The sequence below is a fragment of the Neolamprologus brichardi genome, chromosome 18 (assembly GCF_056152115.1).
Source record: "Neolamprologus brichardi isolate AB-2024 chromosome 18, ASM5615211v1, whole genome shotgun sequence".
In the NCBI taxonomy this organism is placed as follows: Eukaryota; Metazoa; Chordata; class Actinopteri; order Cichliformes; family Cichlidae; genus Neolamprologus; species Neolamprologus brichardi.
The window spans coordinates 13,717,670-13,744,222 of NC_142121.1; the positions used below are offsets into that span (position 1 = coordinate 13,717,670).

Here is a 26,553-nt window from a genome sequence, read left to right on the forward strand (position 1 = left end):
TTTCACCACGGGGGCTAAGGAAGAAGAGTAGCGTTATCCGGTTATACTTTGGTCTTCTTTCATTCCTCCTCTGTTAAGAAGTATACACAGACTATGTAATCCGTTAAGGATTAAAGTGGTTTAGCATTGAAAGGGGTTTAATTGGACTTGAGGACTTGTTGGCTCCTTTGTCCGGCTTTTTTACGCGCCGTGCCAGCGCAGCTGTTTGCGCACCTGAGTCCGCTGCTCAGCTTGTGCAGCGTCAACATGACTTTACAGCATTTGAGCCACTAAACTATCATGGTGATACTATTTTCTGGCGACGGAGCTGATGAGGCGAACCTTGGTGAATGCGCAGTGTCTCACTGTGGAATAACCAGAGTCCAGGTGTCACCAGGGGAGAGCCGATGTGGCCGTCTGGAGCAGCCAGCTGGGATTTGACAGAGCGCAGGAGTTTGGGATGCAAGAGAACCCTTAGAGAGACAGTTCTCGGCTTCTTTTACCTGGATTCAACACGGCCTGCCCCGAGCCATGGCCTCTGAAGTGGTGTGCGGGTTGGTCTTCAGGTTACTGCTCCCAGTATGTCTTGCAGCTGGTGAGTTTTCTCTCTAATACCCAATTTTTACATCTTTGTTGGCCTTTTGTGTCATTGGCTATGGTAAGTAAGGATGTGTAATTAAACTAATAATATCTATAAAGCTTATTTACTGATCCCACCCTGTGCTGTGCTTGTACCTTTAAATTTAATGTTAATTAATAACTGTGCTCTAGTTTGCGTTGTCTCGGCTTCCTACACTGATATAAATCAGTTGTGACATTAATTCAAAGCCTCATATATATTAGAGCGCAGTTCCAGTATATTTGTTCAGGACACTGAGAGAAGCTTTCATATTTATGTTTGTGGGAAAATGTCATTGATTTTTTTTTATATGATTTGTGATTGACCTCACAGTGATGGAGGTCACAGATCACCTTTCATCACTGCCGAGGTCTTTTCCTCTAAAAGTGAATCCAAACGAAAAACGACAGACTGCACAGAGTCATGCACCAGCTATTAAACACAGATTACAAAGCAGAGCCGTCATTTACCAGCAATGTCCTCCACCTGTCACCTTTTATTGGAGGTAATGAAGGAAACACAGCCGGCAGCAGTGACTGCAGAGTCACACCAAAGGCATGGTGTCTGTGTTTCAGGTACAAAAGTCTGATGGTGAAAATGAACTGATGTGAATTAAATGGTGTATGTTTATTTATATCTAAATACAGAATCACAGCATCAAAGTTTTAGTTTATTATTTCCTTTCAATCTGATTTTTTTCGTCTGGAAATGAAACATGTATTGCAACACTAAATACACAGCCTTTGCATTATTGGTAATTCGTGTCTTTGTTTTTCACTGTGGTTTCTGAGTTTTCCTTTAATATTAGTGAATCATCAGTGTTGTAATTGAACTGTTTGGCTGCTGACAGTGTGATTGTTATTCATTATCATTTACGTTTCGATGACAGTGTTTGAGCTGCACGTCTTCAGCTGTTCCACATTCCTCAGAGTTGTAGTCAGCTGTGCTTCCTCGTTTTGTTGTTTACTGAATTTGTTACTTTGTTGAGAAAAGTGTTCTGTTCCAAGGAAGAAGCTGTGGCCGTGTTGATTCACTTCTTTGCTATGCAGATGTGGACGATGACTCATGCCGTCAAACTTTGGAGTTTTTTATTTTGTGACTTTTTGCAGGATTAATCTGCCTAGAAAAGCTGATGAATTTCACTGAAGGTGACACATTGTTCGATGGTTATTTGCATTTTGTGGAGATGATTTGGAGGCATAGTCTCACCTTGGATGCAGACTCCTTGAATTAAATGCACTTTACTTTGCGTTTTCAGTTGTAATCCTGTGGTAGGCCACAAGCGAAAAGTGATTAGTGTCTAACTGCCTTTGAGGTTCCAATGTGGTGTCTGTGTAAGACTTATGAGGGCGGGGTACTTTTAAAGCTAACAGCATGCTTTCTATAGATAAGCCCCACTCAGTACCACTATAATGCATCATTTGACAGCCTGATGCCCCTTTTATTTCCAAAAGCAATCGTGAGTCCATGCATTGTCTCCATTAATTCGTGGAAAGTCGTTTTAACAGTATGAATTAATAATGCGGTTCTGAGGGAGAGAATATTTGCCTTCCCTTTTATCGTAAACATACCTCTTAATATTTTATGTTTTTTCAAAGTGCAAATGAGCGTTCGCTACGCCTGTACACATCATTAACTGTCAGGATGGAGGAAATGTAAAGTGGAAAGAAGTGAACGTATAGAAACAGACAGCATCAGCGATGACAGATGCTGTTTTTGGTCATCAGAGTCACCTGATCAGCTGATTTTCTTTCCTTTTTGAGAACTAAAGCCCTTGCCATAAATAAGACATGAAACCAAATGCTATCAGCCGACAGACAGTATTGGTTTTTGTCTTTGGGATATAAAATATAAAAGTAAATTTTCTGGCTTCTCACTGCCAAATAAACTGAGAGGAAGTGAACTGCACCGCAGCAGATGTTATCTTACCCCAAACACCTACATAACAGTCGCACTATATGTTTAGTTGTGCGTTATATGCAGAGACTGACACTTTTCTCATGTCCTAGTGAAAGACTTGCCTACTGACGTTGCATAGTCTGTGTTTCCTGTTGGCCATCTGACAGCACCTCTATTGAATCCGGCAGAACTGCTGGGCCCATGTGTACACAATCCCCTAAACCACCACACACACACACACACACACACACATACACAAACAAACACACACGTCTGCACACAGCTCGAGTTTTGCTGATCAAACAGGCTGCTGTTTATGTGTTTACTGGCAGAGTTTGGAGTGCGGACTTAATTGTGAGCACGCACTTTTCCAAATGTCTGATCTGATATCGAACCTGCGGTGTGACCGTAAAGAGGGAGCAGCTAGTCAGCTGGGTTGTGCATCTTGCAGATGCTGCAGTGGCCATCGCTAGAACCACAATGCTTTAGGTGGTATTTTGATACGAAGATGCTCTGCTGTTTGATCAGATATGTTGACTAAGAATCTTTGACAAGGTGGCAAAAAGTGTTCTGTTTAGGCTAAACATCAATTTCAAAACTATAATATTCTTAAAAATAATTTTTTAGTTAGAAGATTGCCCAAATAAGGTGAAATCCCAGATACAGAGCAAATTCTTTGTGGAAAGCAAAGACATATTAATGCTTTCTCTCATGGGTAAAAACAGGCTGGAGAGAATTAAGCAATAATTTTATTATTATCAGAAACCATTAAAGAGAAAGGAATCAGACATCAGGCAAATTCTTCAGCAGTTGAACTCTGCACGATAGTTCAGTGTATGAATGTTTGAATTGAAATAGTTTTTAAATTGATCACCCAAATAAAAAATATCACATATGATAGAAAAAAAGCTGACTGCATGAAGTTCAGATGTTCTTGGTGCTTTGCTCAAAGTCTGAAGCAGTTAAATTTATATTAAAAGAGGCCTTAAAACCTTCTCTGCTTCTCATATGAGAATATCTGACACTAAACTAAACAGATGATATCCTTATTTTCTCTGATAGTAAATGGAACATATTTGGGTTTGAGCTGAGAAAAAAAGAATCCATCTACAGTAAAGTTATCACTTTAACCTGTTAAAGCTTTGACCCATCACAATTTGCCAACAGCTCAAACAAATAGTGAAGGAAATAAAATGTTGTTTAATAATGAAGATCGCTGTTTAATTTGAAGCCCAGATTAATCGTTTGCTCTCTGAACATATTTTATCTGGAAAGTAGTACAAGTGCATTGTGGATATCTGTCATGGTATCATAATAGACACAAGTTTTTAGTTTAATGCTCAGATGAAAACAGCTGATGTGGTATCTCGTTCATGACTTTCTTCTGAACGGCTTCATTTTACTCCTTTATCTCCCAGTGCTTGGCTTCGCTTGGCACTGCGCAGTCTTATCTCCTGCCACGTTTCATCATTTATGAGGCCTAAAACTGTGAAATTAGTTGGTTGCAAAATTCTGGGTTGGCTCGCCTGTGTTTAGGCTTTGTGTGTTTGTAATAGTAGGTTTAACTGGAAGAGACAAAAGCCCGATTCAACCATGAATGGGGACTTTTGCAGTAATCCGATGTCTCAAAAGAAGGGCAGTTTATTTTCATTCCCTGTGTTAAAATCTTCTGATGGTGAGTCATGCAGCAAAGGCAAATGGTCAGGAAGGCTGCGGTCAAGCGTCTGCAGGCTAGCAGTGGGAGCAGAGCCATATAGATACATTTGGATTATCTGTACGTCAAATATGGTTAGAGACCAATTTAGACTTAAAGCTCAGAGCAGACGATTAATGGGGTTAGCATGAAAATTTGCAGGTTTAGAAAGTGTTTAATGCCACATTTAATGTGGATAAAAATTCAAGTGGGTGGATTAAAACAGTGTAAGATGAAAAATAGATTGTGAGTCATTCCCTCCTCAATCACCTGAGAGGCTTAGGCTGAAAAACCCTCGCCTACTTGCTAAAAAGCTTTGAAAAAGAAAAGAAAAAAGATCAATAATGATAGTGCTCTATTTATGTCATTATATTTGTGATTTCGGCGTGTGGCAGGCCAAGCATTCATGCGTACTTGAAACGAATCCCAGATGTTTGCAATTTGCCCAAAGATGACAGCCCCAACAACTTTTATTAACTTTTGTTAGTTTTCGCTGGTCTGCATCTGAGCAGTGAGAAAACCTGAAGGTGCTCTTACTTCACAGCTTCAGCAAGGGAAAAGTCAGAGCCAAGTCAAATGTCAATGAATGGGTCCATTGAGCGTGCAAAGATAAATAAAAGCACCATTTTCAGCATTTAAATGTAATTTTTCAGTAGTTCAAGAGCAGTAGCTGCCGATGTCTGTGACTGAGACGATAACTCGTGCGGCCGACCAGGTTGTAAACTCTGAGCTTGTTGATATAACCGCAATGAGAAACTTAGGAGGTCAGACTGTGTGTCCACATTTTATACTAAGTCACTGTGTACTTTCTTCCCCGACTCCCTTCCCCTGACCTAAAAAGGTTCAACAAAATATAAGCAGCTATGCAGTTTATTACATTCGTTTTGCACAAACTAAGAAAAACTTGAAATATTAAGCAGATGTCACAGAGCAGAGTAACCGAGCAGAGAGTATACACGTCTGGGAGTGTGAGTCACTTTATTTGGACAGCAGAGCTGCTTAAATAGTTAAAAAATGAACTTGTCAGTGCAGATGGTCAGCCTGCTTCAGGAAATGAGGAGCATCATGGATCAATGCATCAATTAATGGTTTTTGGAAGTCATGTTTGCACTCAAGCTTTTTAAGACATCATGAAACCAAAAGGACCTTCTTCATGTGCCTGGATGGGGCGTGTGTATGTGTTTGTGTGTGTAATGCTGGGAAGGTGTTACATAAGCCAGTGTCATGTGTGGTTTTACATCCTAAATACTGAAACAGTGTTCTAAAGTGAAGTTTGACTAAATTCATAGTGGAAGCGTGACTGCAGGTTGTATTTTTTATTGTAAATTAATTCATATTATTGTGAAAGGGAAAATGTGTAAGCCAGTGATAAACACCTTATTTCTTTGATAGGTGAAAAATGGGGAAAATCTGAATATTTGAGAAACTGCAACCAGTGAACGTTTCGCCAAAACAGTCGTTTTATTTCCAGTAGTTGCCAAGTAATTACTGTTGAAGCGCTAAGGGGCTAAAAAGTAGCTAACAGCTTCACATTTATGTGTTTTACTGCTACAATAAACTGAATAAAAGCCAGCCCTGGTCTTTCATTCTGTCCTGATTTAAACTTTTGTTAAAAGATAAATGACATGAAATTGGAGCTGGAATAAAAAAAAAAAATGTAATAATTTTACAGCAGAATTAATTAACCTTCATTTTGTGTTTTGGTTAAAAATCAAACACTGTACTTTCAGACTTTTGTCATGGGATTACACACTCTTCATGCTCCAGCCACATGGCTGTGATTCATTTAAAGTTTTGGCAACCAGACGTTATTTTCCTGTTTTGAAATCTCCGAGGTACATCGAGTATTTTAAGGGCATCTGGTGCGTGACGCTCGCCGCACTGCTGCAAAACATTCAAAGATTTCATTTTGTAGAGTTTAATCCTAAAAAAATGATCTGGTTTCAATAACGTCCCTGCAAAACTCTGAAATCTGCACACGTGATATAAAGCTGCGCTTAGTGAGGCATTTTACGGCATGGAGGCAGATATAACCGCAGGCTGCTCAGTCAGCTAATTGTCCCTCTTCACATCCGAGGACTATCAGGTCTTTACTGTTCTTCAAAACAAACGCCAGTTCATTGACTGACTTAAGCACAGGCTGGTTTAGTGATGCGGGCCAGATGAACAGATAATGAGGTTTGTGAGTATGAAGTTTAGTTAGAGGAATGTTTGATGTTTTACTACTATGAGCCAGCAGGAACATTTTAATGATTCTCGCCACATGTTTGTCTCAAATATCTGTTCAGTGATGATCTGACTGCTGCCAGTTTCTGCACTTTATTTACTCCTACACGTTATGTAATGCAAACGAAGCTGTAAACACATTATTGAGCTGGTCAATTTTCTGTCTTTGTCCCTGCAGCTTGCCTGTTCAGGTACAATGTCCTGTCCTTCGTCTACCTCATCTATCTCCTGCTTATTCCACTCTTCCCAGAGCCTACAAGCACAACAATGCAAGGTAAGCTCTACAGTGCCCCTCTGAAGCTGTGTAGTTTCAGTGCCTTTGCCATCACCTCAAGAATCTTGACTGTTTCCCAGAGTTTGAATTGACTTGTTGTTCTCTATAATACAAACCAGCCCTTCTGCAGGAGAGTTGAATTTCCTTAAGATGAGCATGGATTTGGCACATAGCTCAGTCCATGAAAGGTAATATTGGTTAGCGCAGGCATGAGTCCATCTGTAATAATAAAAATGATCTGCGACCGGCCAGAGCTGAGATAGAAAGATGTGATCCATTAGGACCACATCTAAGGAGCTCTTCATGAAAATTGCCATTTTAGGCTCAGGTTTAGTTTATTTGCTCATATAATACCCATATAAATGATACAAAACTAAACACGCGAGTTGTTCTGTCGAGAAGACAAACACAAAAGAGCTTGTAAAATATCTCTTAGAGAAGAAAAGAAAAAGAAACTTGGGATGAGGACTGGTTTTGATAAGGCTAACCATTTTATTTGCAGAACAGAAACTGAGAAGTTTCTCTTTCCAGGCCATAACATCACGATCTGCGTGCGTCTGTGATGTTCATTAATTCATCCAATTGGAAGGTGGAGGTGACCTTTAACCTTTCTGGTGTTTTGGTTTAGATAAAAACGCAGGAAGTATACAGCCGGTAAACAAGCTTCCATATGATTTCTGACAGCTATTTAGAATCCATTCATCCTCTGAAGAAATATGAATCACGGTGGACCTCTGCGGTTTATGAGAAGTGACTGAGGTGACTGTTCTCCTTACGGGTGATGAATGTGGGATTTCAGCCTCGCTTTTATGCACTTCATCCACCACAAAACACTAAACAGCACACCTCCCAGACCTCTAATAATACAGGCTTCTGCAGGAGACCACATGTAGTGTTTAATAATACATAAACCTATTTTGTCTGAGGGAGCGACGTCCAGTCCGAGATTCGTCTCTGCTCGTCTCCAGCTGAAATAACAATCGGGAAGTAAAGGAGGAAGAGAGAGAGAGGAGGTGCGGGAGAGGAGAAAGTGGACCACTTACAGTCTCATCAATAGTTAAAGAGACTTCTAGTAAAGCTGAACGTTCATGAAGCTGATAGCTGCTGATTTCAAGAGTCGTTCAACAGTCATGACAGGATATACATTAAGGATAATGATAATGATATTTAAAAAATAATATATCGATAACGTGTCGACAATACTCATAATAATGCTGTTACTATTTGTGTAACAGATTTTTTTTTTGTCTAGCTTTTGCAAACACTGGCCAAAGTAAAATTGCCCCCAAAAATCACATAAACACTGTTATAGATAAATTAGACTGACGGACATTATTGTTGTTACGTTTTTGTCATATTTTCCTGCCTTAATGGGTGTTTTAATATCTATATTCTATATAAATATTCTTAAACTGCATGCTCCAAAAAACAAAAAATATACAAAGTATTCCTGTTACTAATACGGCTGAAATTAATATTTAATTTTACATCTGATTATTCACATTTAATGTCTAAACAACTCACTTTTGTCAAAAGTACCAAACCCAAAAGACTAATCTTCACCCAGGTAATTTCCCAATTGAGGGATGGAACTGGCCAGTTCATTAGGTACAACTCACCAAGTGCTCATTAACACAAATCTGATTAGCCAGTCACATGGCAGCAGCCCGGAGAGGATGCATTTCACACGTGCTCACCAAAATTATACAATAAAAGTTTGGAAAGCTGTTGCCTTGTCTGATGAGTCATTCTTTCTGCTTCGACTGTGAGAATTTGGTGTGAACACCATTAAAGCGTTGCTCCACCCTGCCTTGAATCAGCAGTTCAGGCTGCTGCTGGTGGTGTAATGGTGCGGGGGGTATTTTCTTGGCGCGCAGTGGGTCCCTTAGTACCAACTGAGCATCATTTAAGCTGGAGGATTGTTGCTGCCATTGGTTAACTTCTCAGATTCTGATTTTATGAACTTCAGAACATATTCAACAGGTTTAGAGTGCAAACAACTTCACTCTGGTATAAAAAAAAATACTAATAATAAGCACTGAAAAAGAAATAAACACTAGAATAAATGTAAATGTATTTTATTGTTGTTTGATTTGATTATTAACAATAATTGGTATGTTTTCTTTTCTTATAATCAATCAATGTTAATTATTTCGGCAGTCCTGAGCAGTAACTTCGAGTTTCCCTAGAGAGGCATTTCCAGGCATAATTACCAGCTGCTAAAAAATCTGTGGCTTATAAAAAGCTCTTCAGACCCATTGAAACAATTCAGTTTTTCTTACTTCGTAGTATAATTTTTTGTAGCTGCAAACTAAAACCAATCCACAAAAACGTATAGATGTCACAACGTCACACGTACGTGACAAGGGGCGATGACGTGCTGATTAAAAGGTCATTCAAACTACTATTAAAAAATGTTGGTAGACCGCCACCCCGACTCATCACAAAACAAAATGCCAGTTCTTTTGTTTACCCTTAAAGGAAAGTGGATTAAATTTTTAGTAGCTTATGTTTATGTGACCTTTCACTGCGCATTGTCAGAGTATCCAAAACAGGAGAGGAGTGAAGTCATCGGCGTCAGAAAGTATGAGATATCCTTCCAGTGCAACCTGCCAGGACATGCGTCCCATCTGTCTGCCTCAGCTGTCTGTCATCAGGGAGGGGGCTGCAGGCTGACAGGCTCACTATGAGGAAGTTATGGCAGCAGGACTTTAATAACAGGATAATACACTGTGTACAAAACAGCTGGAACAATTACGATGTTGTCATTGCACAAACAGCTGATTGTAGGTAGATATTGTTTAGAAAGTTGAAGGGGAGAAGCGTCTCATATTTCTACCATGTACAGTCCAATTCAGTACCTTTAAGATGCACATTGGCTTAAAATAATCACCATGGAAACATTTAATCAAATTCATTTGATCTCTGTTTATATTGTTACCAGATAATCATAATTTCTAGTAACATTCCTGTTAATTCATATGTTACAAATCAGCTTTTGACACTAAGCACCGATTAAACACAGGCAGCACAAACTTATAAAAAGCATCTTATTTTGCAGTAAAGACTCACATGTTCAAAATCATTTTAGAGGGAATTAGGTAAATAGATTGAGCTAAATTCACTGCTTTGTTTTGATGGTCTGTTTCATTCAGTCTTTTCATCTTCGAGGACATGCAGCAGTTAAATCTGTTAAGTTAATTTAAAACAAATGTTTGACATGAATAATTCATTAGGTGCGTTTCGCTTTGAAAAGCTGCAGCGCGGCTGTGTGCCCGAGGATACGTGAGCACAGAGACAATATTTTATGCAACTTGTTGTTGTTGTTGTTTTTGTGATTTACTCTCTAATGCCGTAATTGCAGTATTTAGCTCGATGTACCTTTGAAGGCATTCCCAGTGGAGGTGAACAAAATCTAAGCTGTTGCTTTTAAAAGAGCAACAAGCATTGCGAGAGCTTTAGCAGTAGGTGTTACAAGCTTAGCTGTCTTACATGACTTCACAGAAATATTTGATGTTATGGGTTATATGGTTATCAGGTTTATGTTTTAGCTTGCAGACTTCTAATTTGGCTTTTTGTCATGCTTTCATGCTTTTTAACGACCTGAGATGCTTTTTCTCTTATTGTTAAGTCGGACAGCAGGCTTCCCCATAAATTGAACTGGCCTTTAAAAGACTTAATTAGGCTTTTCTGAAACTGTGATTTGGCAGGACAGCGTGTTTTGTCAGGTCTTAACGCTGTCAGATGGATGAAGTTCTTTGACTGTTTAGGAAAAAGAAGGAACCGTTAAAACCAAACAATGGCCTCTGTTTTGAAAGGGGGGGAAAAAAGTGCTCTTGGGACAGAATTTTGAAACTGAAAAAGTGACGTAGATTACTTTTTCAAGATGAGCATTGGCAAACAAGTCAGATGGCCGTCAGGCAGCAAAAATGTTCTATTACAAATAGGAAAAACAGGGGGTAAAGCCAAACCAGTTGCAATGTCCCGAGCCTTAGTACCAGTTTGGATGCAGAAGCTCGCAAAAACTCCTCATACCTCACATTTACAAGCATTCTTTTCCCCCATTGTGAAAGCATTGGGAATTGCAAAGGGAAATTAGCACAAATTGTTTTTACTTCAACGTTTACTGCGAGAAGTTCAACGTGATGTGTTGTTGCACACGTTTGATAAGGTTAGCCCTCAGCGGCCCGAGGCTCAGCAGTAGCGCCTCACCTCAGCCAGGATATTACCCCACTGTAGTAAAACTGCTGTGCATTCCCCCACAAGGATGCAGTAAATTTAATGAGATGGGGATGTTGCCCAGTGAAGAACCAAACTGTGCAGATAAGCAAAACTATTTGATAAAACTTTGTTGATAGCCCAGCGCAAGACATTACTGTTATTTATTAATCAAAGAACGAGAGCCTGATCCAGCTTCATTCACCTTCTCTTGATCAAGATTTTCATTTTCATAATTAGTGGGAAACCTGCTGCTGAGAATTTTGACCATAACAGCTCCTGAAATTATCCCAAATACCTGTAGGTGCACCATAAAGTGGCCATGTGTTGAACAGCTGTGGCAGCTCCCCTGCCCGATCTCTTCCACCCTCCCAGGATCAGTCATCCACCAACAGCTGTATTCTTCACAGTCAACGCCTTCATGTTCATGGCCTCCAACAGCCAAGTCCTTAACTGTGAACACCAACAGACACTAAAGCTGAAGAGCAGAATTAAGTTCAAAAGCTTATAGATGGTAACTTATCGACTTAGAGGTCCTGTGGTCCACCAAAACGTTTATTTGACTTGTCAGTAGAAATTAGCTTTGCTCAATAGTAACGTTACCAGCTCTTGACCAGGATATGTATTGTGATCTACTGAAAATCCCTCTTGGGTGCTGTCCCAGTCACCCTCACCTTCTTTACCAATTTATTCAAAACAGCTCCAGACTCCAGGCGCTGACTTTTTCTATGAGAAACAGCTGTCTGTTTTCAAATCCATTCAGTCCTAAACTGAAGTCCTAAGAAAACTACACGAAATGGCACTTTTTAAATATGTCACTCAAACTCAAAAAGAAGCAAAATTTTACTTTTGTGTTTGATAAAGTTCTCAGTATCTACAAACCAGCGCATAGACTTTTCTGTGTTTCAGTGGATGAATGAACATGTGGGAATCTTTAAACTGAGCCCTGTTGAACTCACTGTGGCTGTTCTCCTCTGTTAGGCCACACAGGGCGTCTCCTCCAGTCGCTCTGCTTCACCAGTATGTCCTTCCTGCTACTCCACATCATCTATCAGATTACCATCCACAGCCTCGTGGCCGGGAACTCCATCGCCTCCAACTTCAACTGTGAGTACACTGCAGCCATTGTTGTAAACGCTCTAAGAGTAGCGACGTTTGTTCTGTATACAGAAATCAAAAAAATCCCTCACGGGTCAAGAATCCAAGAAGCAGGAATGGAGTTTATTGATTGAGTGGTCTTTTGTTGTTCTTGCCTTCTGGAAACATTTAAAAAAGACATGCAGGAAGCACCTTATTCGTTTTTAGAAAAGGGGATAGACTAATAAAGCTGAATTAATCCCTTTAAAATCATTTTCTGCCAAAGTGTGAGTCAAGGCAGAGGTATGTGACCGTTGCAGTTTGTTTCTTTGCACGATTACATGAAAACTAGCAAGGTGGAGTTCGTGAAACTTGGTAGAGTGGTGGAGTATGGGTAAAAGTAGAGCTCATTAATTTCTGGTGTAGATCTGGATAGGGCAGAGGTCGGCAGCTTACCTCTGGGTTAGGACATTGGCACTGGCAGAGCATTTAAGGGTATTTTTCTATAAAAATCATATTTTTATTGGATCAAATGTCTTTTGCAGGGAACTTATTGCCTTGGTTGTATTCACTGGTAAATCAAATATGGTAAACAAAAACACCATCTTTTTCTAACCTGTAAGAGCTTAACCCTGGTTTACACTTGTGTGGGTAACCTAACGGTAGAACCAGTAGTATTACTTAGATGATTTGGTTTAATTTGGTCATGTTGCACTTTGATTATTTACCCTGTAAACATTTCTTTTCTGAGATTACCACAAATACTGTGTTTTAAATCATGCACGTTGAAAAAATGTCCAGCCTGCTTTAAAAATGCAAATTACCTGCATTACTTTCAAACAATTTGAATTTAATGAGCCTAAGATGTCAAGCTGAATCAAATGTTTGTATCTGAGTTTTTAGGGCTTCAGTCGCAGGCCTAGAGAACATAAAGTTCTCTCTGATCAATCATAGACTTTTTTCATTCCCACATAGCCAAAATAGCTCCAGTGTCTGATTACACTTTTTAAAGAGGTGTACACATACGAGCTGTGATGTAGCCTCTGTGCTCCTGCAGCTGCACGTAGCTGCTGGAGTTATTGCGTACAGCAGAAATATAAATGAGGTTAAACCTGACTGTAAAGACATTAACCATGATTTACTTGCACAGAATGGATGTTTTTTGGGGGGTGGGAAAGACCAGATAAGGCGGATTCTCTTCCTGTTCATGACCGACTATGTGCACACGTGTGTCCCATCAGTCTCACGTCCCCTTGTATACCTGCACTCTGACCAGCTCCTGATGCAAGGTCCCAAAGTTGTATATCGCCAGAGAAAGTTGTAGCTTTTTCACAGCCTGAGGCAAGATTTCAATCCAAAATACTAAGTGAAGACACGCACCATTTGCAGGAGAGAGCACACTTCGCTCTGAATAGTAATTCAGTTTTTTTTTTTTGAGATACCTTCATTCTTATTGCATTTTGTCACATCATGAAGATTTATGGATCCGACACATTCCTCAGTGTAATTAGCTTCCTTGTGCCATATGGCAACGCAGAGAAAAAGGATACTTGGTGCCAGTAAAGCAAACATTGTAAGTTCCTGACTCAGTGTTGGGAAGGTGTTAATAGCTGGCCTTGGGTTTCTCATGAAACTCTGTATCAAACTGTAAAATATGAACGTGTCTAGACGGGACAGACCCTGACCTTATGTTATAATGACTTGTTCTCTCTAATGGAAGCGGCTCAATTTTCTCACAAGGTAGAACGAACCTTATCGCCTCAGGCAAAAACACACGGCACCTCTCAGAGAGGGTAGACTAAATATTCTGTCAAGGAAGTCCTTATTCCTAAAGTCTCAGGGGCTCCAGTTTTTTTGGCAGATCAAACCCTGGAGTGACACCATAAATTCTGTCCAGTTATTTTATATAAATTTGTATTTTTCATTCAGTGGAAGCACTTTGAAACGCATGCTTTGAACGTGCTATACAAATAAACTTTCATTATTATTATTTTGTGTAAAAAATGAAACAATCCAGTAAAAACAGTGAAAACAGCAACTTTCTCTCTAGCCAGAGCAAGTTGTTGTGTGACAGTAAACGTCAAGGATTTGCTGTGTAAAAGGCAGATTGTGTGCAAGGACTTGAGAAACAGGAGTGAACTTAAAAATCAGCTTTAATGCTGTTAGCTCACAATAATACAAAAGTCCAAACATCTGCATGGCAAGAGCTGGGTATCTGAACGCCAGGAATCTTTAGGAAAACAGGCTAGGGAGACACACGGCCATGAGGAACGACAATACAAAGGACAAGAGAAGACTCAGAAACAGATAATGTGGGGAGAGATAACAGGTGGGAGGACAGCTGTAACTAATCCAGAACCCGAGACAAAGGAAGTAAAACATCACTCAAGACACAGAGAAAAACAGTAACTAAAATAAAACAGGAAGAGATAACGGCAGCAGAGATTAAGCATGACACGGAAATAGAAGGAAGACGGGAATACCAGGAAATTCAAGGAATTAAATATAAAACAAATTCTAACCAAGAACAACCTAAATTTGAAACTGAAATCTGAGAATATGAATAAACAGACACCAACCAGGAAATGTTGTTATAAGAAAAATACAAAACTCAAAACACATGATTCGTATCTCCAAAAGAATCAAGAACCCATAAACCTGAAACCCTGCGGCCAAGACCCAGAGCCCATGATACAAAAAACTGTAGCGTAACCAGCCAGATGTTAAAGTTTCTGTAGCCCAAACCTTCTGCTGTAAAGCAAGAAATACAGATTATTGCAGTAAAGAACACAAATACATGACTTTTTAGAAATCAGCTGCATTTTAACTGACAATCTATTCACTCACACAGCAGATTAACTCAAGACAAATAAGATACGCTTTAGCTTTGACATCCAGAGTTAGCGTGACTAAATTCTGGAAGAGATGTATGAATCACAAGAGAAAGAAAAGAGAACATTTTACTGAATGAATATCAAATTGGTAGCACGGTGTAAAAACCCACAGATATGTAACATGCAGAAAAGCACAATGACCAGCTTTAAATAATAAGTCTGTTTATATTTTTTATATATTTTTGGTTATAATAAATCAAGTCAAAGTGAACTGCCGTCGATTTATTAATTTAATTCCGCTTATCCAGCTCGGATTCACGGGCTCTTGAGTCTGTCCCAGCTTCTAAAAAAGGACACGAGGTTAGGTACCCCCTAGACAGGTCGCCAATCTGTCGCAGGGCCAACAGAGAGACAGGAAACCATTCACGTTTTAGCCAGTTAGCCTAACATGATAGTCTTTGTGGGAGGAAGCTGGAGTTCCCGGAGTGACGGGCAAATTACACAGAAAGGCCTCAGCCAACCTTCTTGGTGGTTAGTTGAACTGGTTCTGCTATCAAATATTGTGTGTGCAGCTTAGCATGTTCTAGTTTTTATCTGTTTGCCAGCCCATTGTTACTCAGACACTATTAATAACACATTAGTGAAACACTGCTATTCTAGTTGACATGTTCCTTAATGAGTGCTCGGACTGTTTTATTCTGACTCGGTCCATATCCTGTCTCTAAATGCTCGTGCGTTGCCGTCGGACATTGTGGAGCCTTTTTAAAAAAGAAATTAAAATAAATATTTGTCAGTGGGTTTTAAGAATCCTGCTTTCAGCTTGAAGAAGTAGTGGATGTTGACACACTGAGGAAGTCAGAAAGTCCTTGGACTGAGCAGTACATTGTTTGTTTTGTAGATCTTTGAGATTAGCTGAAAGTAAGAAAGTAAAGGATATCAGACTTAATTGTTAAGACTGATTTAAATCAATAGAGTCTTTCAATTCAAATAGATACCCTTGATAATAGTTTGAGCAGGAACAGTAAATATATTAAAACAAAAAGCCGCTTTGTTCCTCTGGGAGTGCAAAAAATAATAAACAATAAATAAATAATTTGGTGTACATGACTTACTGTCCTCCCTTGAATGCACACCACTCCTGGTATTTTAAACATGCTTAGTATGGATTCTTGCTATCTAAAGTCAGGCTATTTATGCTTTGCCTTATCTCACACTGGAATTTCAGTAAAAACCACACTGAGTAGATCAAAAACATCCTCGTATCGTGTCAAAACAACATTTCGCAGCACACTTCTTTTAAACAATCTGCACCCAATCTTGCACAATATGCAAACCGACGATTTCGATTCACTGTGATGATTTGTATACATGTTGTTGGCTTTTCCACTTCCTGAAGTTAATGTCAGCCTGTTGATATTGATATTTTAATGTTATTTCTAGACAACAGGAAGTTAGGCATTACTCTTTGTCTTCTCATTCTGCCGCCTGAAAAATAGCCTTATCTCAGTTTTTCTATATCTGGCATTTAGCCTCCTTGACACCCTTTTCCTTTTGGCAGTCGAGTATAAACAAGGAGTCCTCCTTTGCAGTTAGGTGGTTATCCTCTCCCCGGATAAATTCATATAATTTCCTCCGTTCACCGCAGCCAAATACGCCATTAGAGCAGTAAGCTGAGTATGAATGAGAAAACCTTTCCAAAAAAGCTGACACCTCCAGCTGTTGGAGCAGGTCAGCGACTGGTCACCAGATGAGACCGGGGACGCCTTCCTTTGGAGTCATCCGTCATTCCTGCATGCTGACTCGACATTGCATTTACAAACATTTGTATTCCAGATGGGTGGAGTTCAATACATTGCAGATCTAAATTGCCAGTTTGTGACTAAAAAAAACAAGCTCCACTCACTTCCATATACTTTCCTTTGATTGTTTAAACTTTATGGTAGTTTTTAGCAGCAATCTTTTCACTAAGGAGCTTTTTTAAGTATAATAAAGGATTTGTGCATTCAATTTGTGTGATGGCAGTAGACATTTGTCCAGTCTGTAAGGGCTAAGCAGCCTAAAAAAAAACACGGCTGTGTAGCGGTGGTCTTTGTAAAGCCCCATTGTTATTCCCTTTTGTATCCACACATGTCTTTCCTGCTGTTTCCTTAATGTGCCACACTTACTAAACTCTCAGATTGTCTGATATAATTATGATGTGCTGAAATGTCGATTGTGCTTATCACCATCCTCTGTGGAAAAGGGGCAGCTGGCATTATGTCTCAGAGATAGAAGCGAGAGTGCAAAGAAATGCAGCACTGAGAGGTTAACAGCCCAGCAAGTACAAAGGGTGTTTTATGGTGTTCGCATAAAGTGTGAGGACAGGTATTTTTGGTGCCCAGCTGGGGTGAAATGTGGCCTCGCCTCGGCAGGCAGAAAGTCTCTCTTCTAGAGGTCTCCGTGCTGAGTTCAGTCTGCACTAGAAAGTATTCCTAAGACATCCTATGCATCAGACTGGCCTTGCTTTACCTCTGACATTCCTCGAGCATGATCTCACACACAGGATGGATTTCCTCTTACATTTGTAGGTTTGGTTTTGGGGGTGGGTTGAAGTTGCATGTTGCAAACTGACTGCATTTGCTTAATGCATCACTGGGTTTCTATTTTAAGATTTAAACAGGGCATTAAGTAATCTATGAACTCTATCAAGCTCTGTGGGTGATTTTTAGGAATTAGGACAACATGAGTGGAGCTTATCTCCTACTGTGCAAGTTTCTGGCACTCCCCTCTTTCCTGACCACTTAAGCTACTTGTAAATGACACAAACAGCAAAGCAGCGAGCAAAAGCAAAAGAGCAAAAGGTGCACTGAAGAGCTGGTGCTAGAGATGTTTTAATATTCACTGAAACTGCTGCTCAAAATCTCTAAAGTCTAATTTTGCTTATGTCATTTTGATTGGAGTTTTCACTGTTGTTTAATCTCATGATTAAAGCTGGCGTAAGTAATTTTGGACCTTTGGAGGAAAAAAAAGATTCCAAAGGAAAACACAGCCACGATAAACCGTTGGCTTGTAGGTTTGTTATGGTTACTAACAGATCCAGTGGACACAGACCAACAAGTTGTTGGATTCATGTTTCAGGTCAGTGGAATTTGCAGATTTTAAACTCAGGTTTGGTGCTTTTACTCCAAATAAAGACATGTGTGTCTTTAGCTTTTAACGTTGATGTTTGGCTCTCTGCTTTCTGCTCTTCTGAGCTTGTGTGGCTCAGTTTTATGCAAGTTACTGAGAATCAGAGCCGTACCGCTGTGTGGAAACGTGGCTGAAAGCTGATGAGAGCTACACAGAATCTTTTTTTACATCGAATTGAACAAATACTATGTTTAGCTTTGCTCTCAGCGTGCAAATAGATTGTTTGGTGTTTCAATTCTCTGCTCCACACATGATAAAATGGTTGCTAGTCACTGGTAAATGTATTGCAGTGTTGCTTAGTACCACAGAGACAATAATTACTAATTTCCTTTTGTTCTTTTGGGTGTTTAGCTATTACTGAATGAGTCATTCACACAACCTAGTTTGTTTCCTCCACCAGTGAGCTCTTTTAGATGGGAGTAACTGAGTGGAAGTGGACTGATGAGTCTTAAACAGTTGAGGAAGCGTTTGATGTCAGGGTATGTCATGTAGCCCCCTCCTTTCACAGATGTGTGTATGTTTGTTTTCTTTCTTTCCTTTTTACTTTGTAAATTTCTTAATAACTGTGGTGATTTTTTTTTTTGATTAACAGGAAGACATTTTATTTAAAGAAAAATATATATTTATATATGCCTCTCGCCCTAAGACAGCTGGGATAGGCTACAGCCCAGTTTGATCACTGATGAAAGATAATTGCACTTACTTGTTTTGCTCAATGTAGTAAATGTGTAACAAGAATTTGCTCTGTTTTTTTAGCTTGACAAGCTTGCAGTAGCTGGCTTGCACAGCGGAGACACGGCAGATAAGATGAAGATGAAGTGTTTTATCTGCTTTATCTGTGTTGAGCTAAATTCAGTTCAGCATATAATTACTACCAATATACAAAACAGATGGACTGTACTGATACGTCATTTAGTTGAGTCACACTGACGTTGTGTTTTCTGTGGCAGTAGAACAAAGGCCGAACGAGTGCTGTTCTTTCGTTCTCCCGAGCTCATGAATTGAATACCTGGAAATCTCCTTGTGGGTGTTGGAGTGATGGTCAGGAACACTTCAACCAATGCAAAGTGTGGAAACGAGGCTTTGGTTTTTATTTTCTCGTTTATACATGAAGGTTACACGAGCACCGCGAACGATCCTCCGTATGAAATTAAAAGATGAGCTGATGCTATCACTGGATACATTAATAGAAATGGTTTCTTTCTAATTATTAAGTTTTTTTTGTGTTTAATTTGTTTCTTGATCAACCAACTTCCTAATTGTTTCTAATGACTGTGATCTAACAATTATTAACTTTAAAGGTGCTTTTCTTTGCCAGACCTTACCTGTACTCACTAAATTACTTCATATATTTGTGTGCAGGTTCTTCATGGGAGAAATCCATAAGACAAATTGGCTTTGAAAGGTAAGATAAGATTGAAACTAATAATGAGTTATAAATAATAATGATGCTATAGGCTGTTATATTTTAAATCTCCTGAGACCCCCATGTCCACATTGGTCATCAGGCTATGGATTTCCTACAGCTTATACTTTTCTTTTAAACAATACTCTTTTAAAAATAACTTTCTCCTCAAAGATGATTTTGGATTAAAGATCCCTCTCAAATAAAGGCTTGTGTCTCTGCAGTAGGGATGGGAATTGAGAATTCCTTTGAATTTGTTTTTTATCCTGCTTGTCTGTTGATTCCACTCATCGGTTCTTCCTGCACTTGTGCTACAAAATGATTTCAGTTCATGTGCTGAAGGTGGAAAACAGTGGCACAGTCTACAGAGTGGATATGGATACTTTATTTATATTTTATAGCACAAAAACACGAGTGAGCGAGAGCGAAAATCAAAATTAATGTAAAGAGTAGAGTAACAAATTACTTTCTCTGGGAGTAATTAAGTAGCGCACTGCATGACTTTTAAGAAAAGTGTTCTGTGTTATATGTGTAATAATTATTTTTATTACAAATAAAAAATAAAGAGAGAAACAAGACAAAACCAAGGTGCTGTACACATTATGTGGCCGACAAAATTAAAAATATTTATGAAAAAGTCAGGATAACAGAATGTTAATGTATGATCAGTTAGTTTGGACACTGTTACATGCAGGGATGTAAAGCAGGGACACAGACATTGAGCATTTTGTCCAAGTGCCAACCTGACCCGAATGCACTGTTTTTTAGAGAAATAAAAGACCTTAGAGTCGAGTCTGAGCAAGGAATCAAGCAGTCTGCACCAACTAAAGATGAGACACTATGGACTGAGCGGTCTGCAGACACAGTGTGTGCAGTCAAAACTTTGTAATTTTCTGTGGAAAAAAAATTAGGTGAAATAAGATTTTTTAAAAAGTAGAATTTAGAAAATAAACTATTGTATAATGTGATAAACGAAATAACAAAAATATACCTTATAAAATAACTATACAAAAAAAGGGGTCACCTGTAAATCATTAAAAACAAACTAAAACTAAATATTTGTACGAAATAAAAACAAAATCAAAATAAACAAATTCAGTTTTGAAATTGAAACCCTACTGAGCGATGATAACACATAAATAGTACAACTGTGGTTGCAATAATAATGCAGTTTTCAGGAGATATCTTTAAAAATAAATTATTTTAAAATTCACATTTTCGCTTCACCTTTTTGTATCACCGCTCTGTTTGCAGGAGTTGGCACCGACTGTGCAAAGTGTCTTAAATATAGCAGCCCCATAATAACATTAAACATCACTTATTACTGTAGCTGCAGTGGCTCGTCATGTGCCCAGCTTCATAAAAGCTCCAAACCTGTCCCTGTGTCGATTCTTGTTGAACGCTAAACCCACTTATGTTTGACAGAGGGTGGACGGGCCTATTTTTCAAAGCTTTTGCTGTTGTGTCTGCCCCCCCCCCCCCCCCCCCCCCCCCCCCCACACACACACACACACACACACACATGATCATATTAGATGTGGTTTCCTGAGTACGGGAATGTCCTAACTCAGCCACGTCCTTTTTTCCAGTACTCAACATCCTTCATACTGTAAGTGGCGGAAGTAGAGCCATAAACATTTCATCCCATATGCATTTACCTGTTTGTGTCGAGGGTCACATACAGTATATGAACAGTGATTACAGTTGGCTTTGGTGCATTTTAATGCCTAAATGGACCTGAGCTCAGATGTATCCAAGCCTGAAAAAGATTCACAGCTGTTATGTGACTTTTTCAGTCATGCTGAGTGTTCAGTTTACTCTGACCTTTGCAGAGCCTTCATAAATACCAAATATTTATATACAGGGCATATTTTATTTGGTCTATATTTAAAGTTTTTCACTGAGGTGGCGTGACTAATTCCAGCTGTAGCTTGGACCAGTGAGGACAGGTCCGAACACTACTGATGTTTTTGTGATTCCCTCATACGATAACTATGGGAAAAGTGGGAGTCGCTGAAGTTACTGGCTCAGCCCCGTTTGGCTCTGATGGTTTCCATCTCTTTCATCCGTGTGAGGATGCGCGAAGCTTCACAACAATGAAGCAAATGGAAACAGGCGTCCTTGAGCAGATTAAACTCCACAACAGAAGCCAGAGGGGCATCTATTTATCGGTGTGTGCGTTTTTCCATCAAGATGATTAGCACTCTGGTTTCAACTTGTTAACTTTTATAAGCTTTATATAAGCTCAAGACCAGAATCCAGAATGACACTGGCTGTTTTTTTCTTCTTTTTTTTTTTTTTTTACAAGTATTTGGTCTGCTTTTTCTCTGCAGCCTGAGCCGCAGAATCACCAGTATGGTGTGTTTATTGTAAACTGTTTAATTACTCTTGGAGCCCAGCATGAAATGTAAAGAAAACACTTTAGTGGCCAAGCACAGGATGGAGCGCTATTGCTGTAAAACCAAAATAGAAATTGGTTTGGATGATAAAAGAGAGTTTTAAAGCTTTTGAAACCTGTTAGCCATTTCAGGGACAATTTTTATTTGATTTAATAGAACATGCAATCATGACACCTCATAAAGTGCGTCCTCGCGCAGCTTAAATGCATCTCTCTGGATTATTTGAAGTCTGAGATTACTGCAGCAGTCATGGCAACTGTCCGCCACCAGTGTTTAGCTTCCTGTTTGAACAAACCTTTTTGTATTTAATTAGACGTGAACGGACTAATCAAATAACAAATGTTGCAAAGGCGGTGTTTGTTCACGGCGCTATAACTACAAGTTTAAACAGCGTCATGTTTTAATATATCAGTAATAAAAAAAACCCGAGCTGTCTTCATGTAAATATGATTTGTTTATTAAGTGTTGTCAAGAGAATTCAGACAGATGTACAAACATCTCAAAATGATCCCTTTATTTAGTCCTTACTTTTCTTACTCCATGCAGATGAAAGAGAAAAGAAATGGGGCTAATTACGCCAGCTGCCTCCGTATGAACAAAGGATGCAGTTTTTAGGGAAGTAAACATGTTTTTCACAGTTTAGTTAAAAACAGAAAATAACGCTCTCGCTCTCTCATGGCCTTTTTGTTTGAATGGAATTTAACTCGTTAACAGCAATACGTTTAAAGCCCGATTTCATTAAAGAGGGTGGTACTGCATATAAAATCTGAGCACAACACATATTAAAAGAACAGTTGAGTAAGGGAAAAATACAGATTCCCATGCGTTCATGTGAACAGGTGGTGTTTTGCTTCAGTAATACCTGTTCTCGTGATTCTCAGTGCAGCTCCCGTCTGCCTGAAACGGATTAGAATGAATTAATAACTTTTCTTTATTTTAGTTTTAAAAAGTCAGAGATACAGAGGGACATGTGACGAGGAACTCAGCCAGGTTCAAACACAGGGCAGCACCTGTTTATGGGCCAAAGTAAACTAAACAAGCAACCAGGAGTCCCTGGATTTCTCAGAAAAACTGCTTCATATTAGACCTCATTGTCCACGGGCAGTTAAGCCTGTTTTGTCTTGTCCCAATTTCCATCCTTTATGTGTTATTGGCCTGCAAGATTGCTCCAAATCACGATTTTTGGGATTCATCTGCACTTTGAGGAACCGAGCTTTCCGTCAGTGTCTGTGTCCCATCTTTTGTCTGTTTGTCCCCAGCGTGAGAGGTGCAGATGCGGGGAATGGCATCCGAGTGTTCATCCCCGATATCGGCATGTTTATGGTCGGCTTGGGCATCTGGCTGCTGTGTCGCAGTCTGGTCCAGAAGAGGCCGCCTGAGGACATGGCACAGTACAATGAAGACTTCCAATCAGAGGAACAGGTAGGTTTCATTTGAGCTGAAATGAAGTCCGTCTGTGTGGATGGTTTGAAAAGTTCTTTTAATTTTGTTGTTGTTCATTGTAATATTTTCTTACTCCATGAAAACTCCACACAATTAAGATATTGACGGTGGGTGGAAAAACAAAGTATTAGATACAAAGTATTGGTCGGTTTCACGCAGCACGAGAATCAAGAAAGAGAAAGGAATGGAGAGCAGTCTACTAAATAAATACTAAATGTTTGAAATAGAAAGTGAAGGGAGGTGTGGGCTAAAGTGTGGATTTCATAAAAAAACAATAAATTATTTAGGAAGCTGAGTACAAGCAGATTTCTGTGCCTAAAACAAAGAATAAAAGTGTCTTGAAGAGAATAATGTCTCAGTCTAGTCGGAGGAACTTTCAGTTGGCCGTGAACTCCTATGTAAACAATTTCACACAAACTGATTACAGACTTCGGCGCTGAGGAAAGAAAAAGTTGTTCATTGTACGCTGTCAAAATTATTCCTATAAGTATATGAAAGGAGACTAAAAAGTTCACAAATCTGTTCATTATAAATACAAAAACCTGAGCTTGTTTAAATTGCACAGCTACTGGCATCCCCTTTCTGAAAACCTGTGTGCGCATTCGTGATTTCACCACGGACCTCCAACTCATACAGAGAGCAAATCTCAAATTCAAAGTGACCTGACATTTATGTTGAGAAACATAGCTGCATCTTTTCTAGACCTTAAAAAAAGAACCACATTTAACACAAAATAATAATAAAATATTTGTGTTTTTAATGACCGTCTAAACTAAATTCACCTTGTTACAAACAATCACTTCAGTTCAGTTTTATTTATATGGCACCAAATTAAAATGATAGTTCCTCGAAGGCGCTAAAATAGCCTCTTGTATAGGGCTCTTCAAGTCCTAACCTGAGCTCTATAAGCTGTAAGCAGCAGAACTCAAGTAAACTTCCCCGTGAGCGTTGGTGACTTGGACAACATCCCTCGTCTCCTGGCAAGTCCTCCCTTCTCTTTATGACTTGTGTTAATTAAATCCACATTCACTTTCACTTCCACTGTGCTACTCTGGTTGACACATGGCCGCTTTATTACTGAGAAACACCAGAATTAATCTACAGCGCCTGTATTGCGTTCTGTTATAACAGGATTTTCCGCCTGCTTCTTTCTTTGCCTAGCACTTTATGTGTTGAAGTGAGTGGCCTGCTTGCTATGATGTTTCTCTTTTACAGAGTCTTAGGGAAGTCAGGGACACATAATTGCTTAGATTCAGCAGCCAAGGAAGAGCTGACTGGATTAGATGTCAAGCCAACATGTAGTTCCAGAGGAAAACATCTGCTAAGGCTTTCAAGCAGCTACACAGGCCACATATATGCTCTGATATGTTGTGTTACATGCTAACCGTGCTGAAAGACCCTCGCAGGAACACACGTGACACACTTTACTTTTTTAGTATTAGTAGAGGTTACCTGTAAGAAATAGTTTTCAGCACCATGGAGAGCTCTGACCTCCGAGCTGCACCCGTATGTGCACCTTAAACGTGTCGCTGTTATCTCCTCCCAAGGAGGAAGACGAGAAGCTAAGCCTGGAGGACAACATCCTGTTGGAGGAAGACTATGAAGCAGGGTACGAGGCTGAGGAGGACGAGGAAGATGATGTGCTGGAGGATGAAGAGGAGGAGGAAGAGGAGGAGGAAGAGGAAGCAAAAGAGAGCACAAAGATGAAGATTCTGCGGATGGTGGCAGAAGTTGCTTCCAAAGTGAAGGAGATCATCGGGAATTTGATAACCACTGCAGGAAAAGTGGTGATCACCATCTTGTTGTGTATAACAGGTGAGGAAATCTTTTCTGTTTGTGGGGCAAATAAATAGTTTCAGATTATCATGAAACATACAGACTGTTTGCTTATGTGTTCAAGTTGGGCACCTTACATTCACTTGAATGATGTTTGCTTTACAATTCCACCAGTTTTTGCTCCTCCAGCTAAGAGCAGCCGGGTTTTTTGAACACTTTTGAGTTTAAAACATTTTTCTGTTTAAACTTGTCTCAGTGGCTTTTAATCAGGGCTGCTTTATAGACATTTAAATGGGGGGATTAGTCTGATGTTTTTAATGATTTTGACTGTAAACACCAGTCTTTTTTTGTGGAGGAGATGCAGTTCCCAAGCTGTGAAGAAACATGTATGAGATATACAGTGGGGCAAAAAAGTATTTAGTCAGCCACCGATTGTGCAAGTTCCCCCACTTAAAATGATGACAGAGGTCAGTAATTTGCACCAGAGGTACACTTCAACTGTGAGAGACAGAATGTGAAAAAAAATCCATGAATTCACATGGTAGGATTTGTAAAGAATTTATTCGTAAATCAGGGTGGAAAATAAGTATTTGGTCAATAACAAAAATACAACTCAATACTTTGTAACATAACCTTTGTTGGCAATAACAGAGGTCAAACGTTTACTATAGGTCTTTACCAGGTTTGCACACACAGTAGCTGGTATTTTGGCCCATTCCTCCATGCAGATCTTCTCAAGAGCAATGATGTTTTGGGGCTGTTGCCGAGCAACACGGACTTTCAACTCCCGCCACAGATTTTCTATGGGGTTGAGGTCTGGAGACTGGCTAGGCCACTCCAGGACTTTCAAATGCTTCTTACGGAGCCACTCCTTTGTTGCCCGGGCGGTGTGTTTTGGATCATTGTCATGTTGGAAGACCCAGCCTCGTTTCATCTTCAAAGTTCTCACTGATGGAAGGAGGTTTTGGCTCAAAATCTCACGATACTTGGCCCCATTCATTCTGTCCTTAACACGGATCAGTCGTCCTGTCCCCTTGGCAGAAAAACAGCCCCATAGCATGATGTGTCCACCCCCATGCTTCACAGTAGGTATGGTGTTCTTGGGATGCAACTCAGTATTCTTCTTCCTCCAAACACGACGAGTTGAGTTTATACCAAAAAGTTCTACTTTGGTTTCATCTGACCACATGACATTCTCCCAATCCTCTGCTGTATCATCCATGTGCTCTCTGGCAAACTTCAGACGGGCCTGGACATGCACTGGCTTCAGCAGCGGAACACGTCTGGCACTGCGGGATTTGATTCCCTGCCGTTGTAGTGTGTTACTGAGGTGACCTTTGTTACTTTGGTCCCAGCTCTCTGCAGGTCATTCACCAGGTCCCCCCGTGTGGTTCTGGGATCTTTGCTCACCGTTCTCATGATCATTTTGACCCCACGGGATGAGATCTTGCGTGGAGCCCCAGATCGAGGGAGATTATCAGTGGTCTTGTATGTCTTCCATTTTCTGATGATTGCTCCCACAGTTGATTTTTTCACACCAAGC

The 26,553-nt window shown here is 39.7% G+C and overlaps 1 protein-coding gene across 3 annotated transcripts in view; it reads left to right on the forward strand.

Moving 5' to 3' along the window:
- The window catches only part of piezo2b (piezo-type mechanosensitive ion channel component 2b), a 94,090-nt gene continuing 67,537 nt past the window's right edge, over window positions 1–26,553 (forward strand). For 2 of the 3 annotated variants that reach the window (XM_006792301.3, XM_087832629.1), the window contains exons 1-6: window positions 1–574; window positions 6,595–6,690; window positions 11,890–12,015; window positions 19,350–19,392; window positions 23,051–23,213; window positions 24,782–25,049. In XM_006792301.3, coding sequence (XP_006792364.2) covers window positions 511–574; window positions 6,595–6,690; window positions 11,890–12,015; window positions 19,350–19,392; window positions 23,051–23,213; window positions 24,782–25,049 — 760 coding nt within the window. In that variant the 5' untranslated portion in view covers window positions 1–510. Of the gene's footprint in view, window positions 575–6,594; window positions 6,691–11,889; window positions 12,016–19,349; window positions 19,393–23,050; window positions 23,214–24,781; window positions 25,050–26,553 lie in introns of those variants that run through there. The other variant, XM_087832628.1, reaches the window with a different exon arrangement.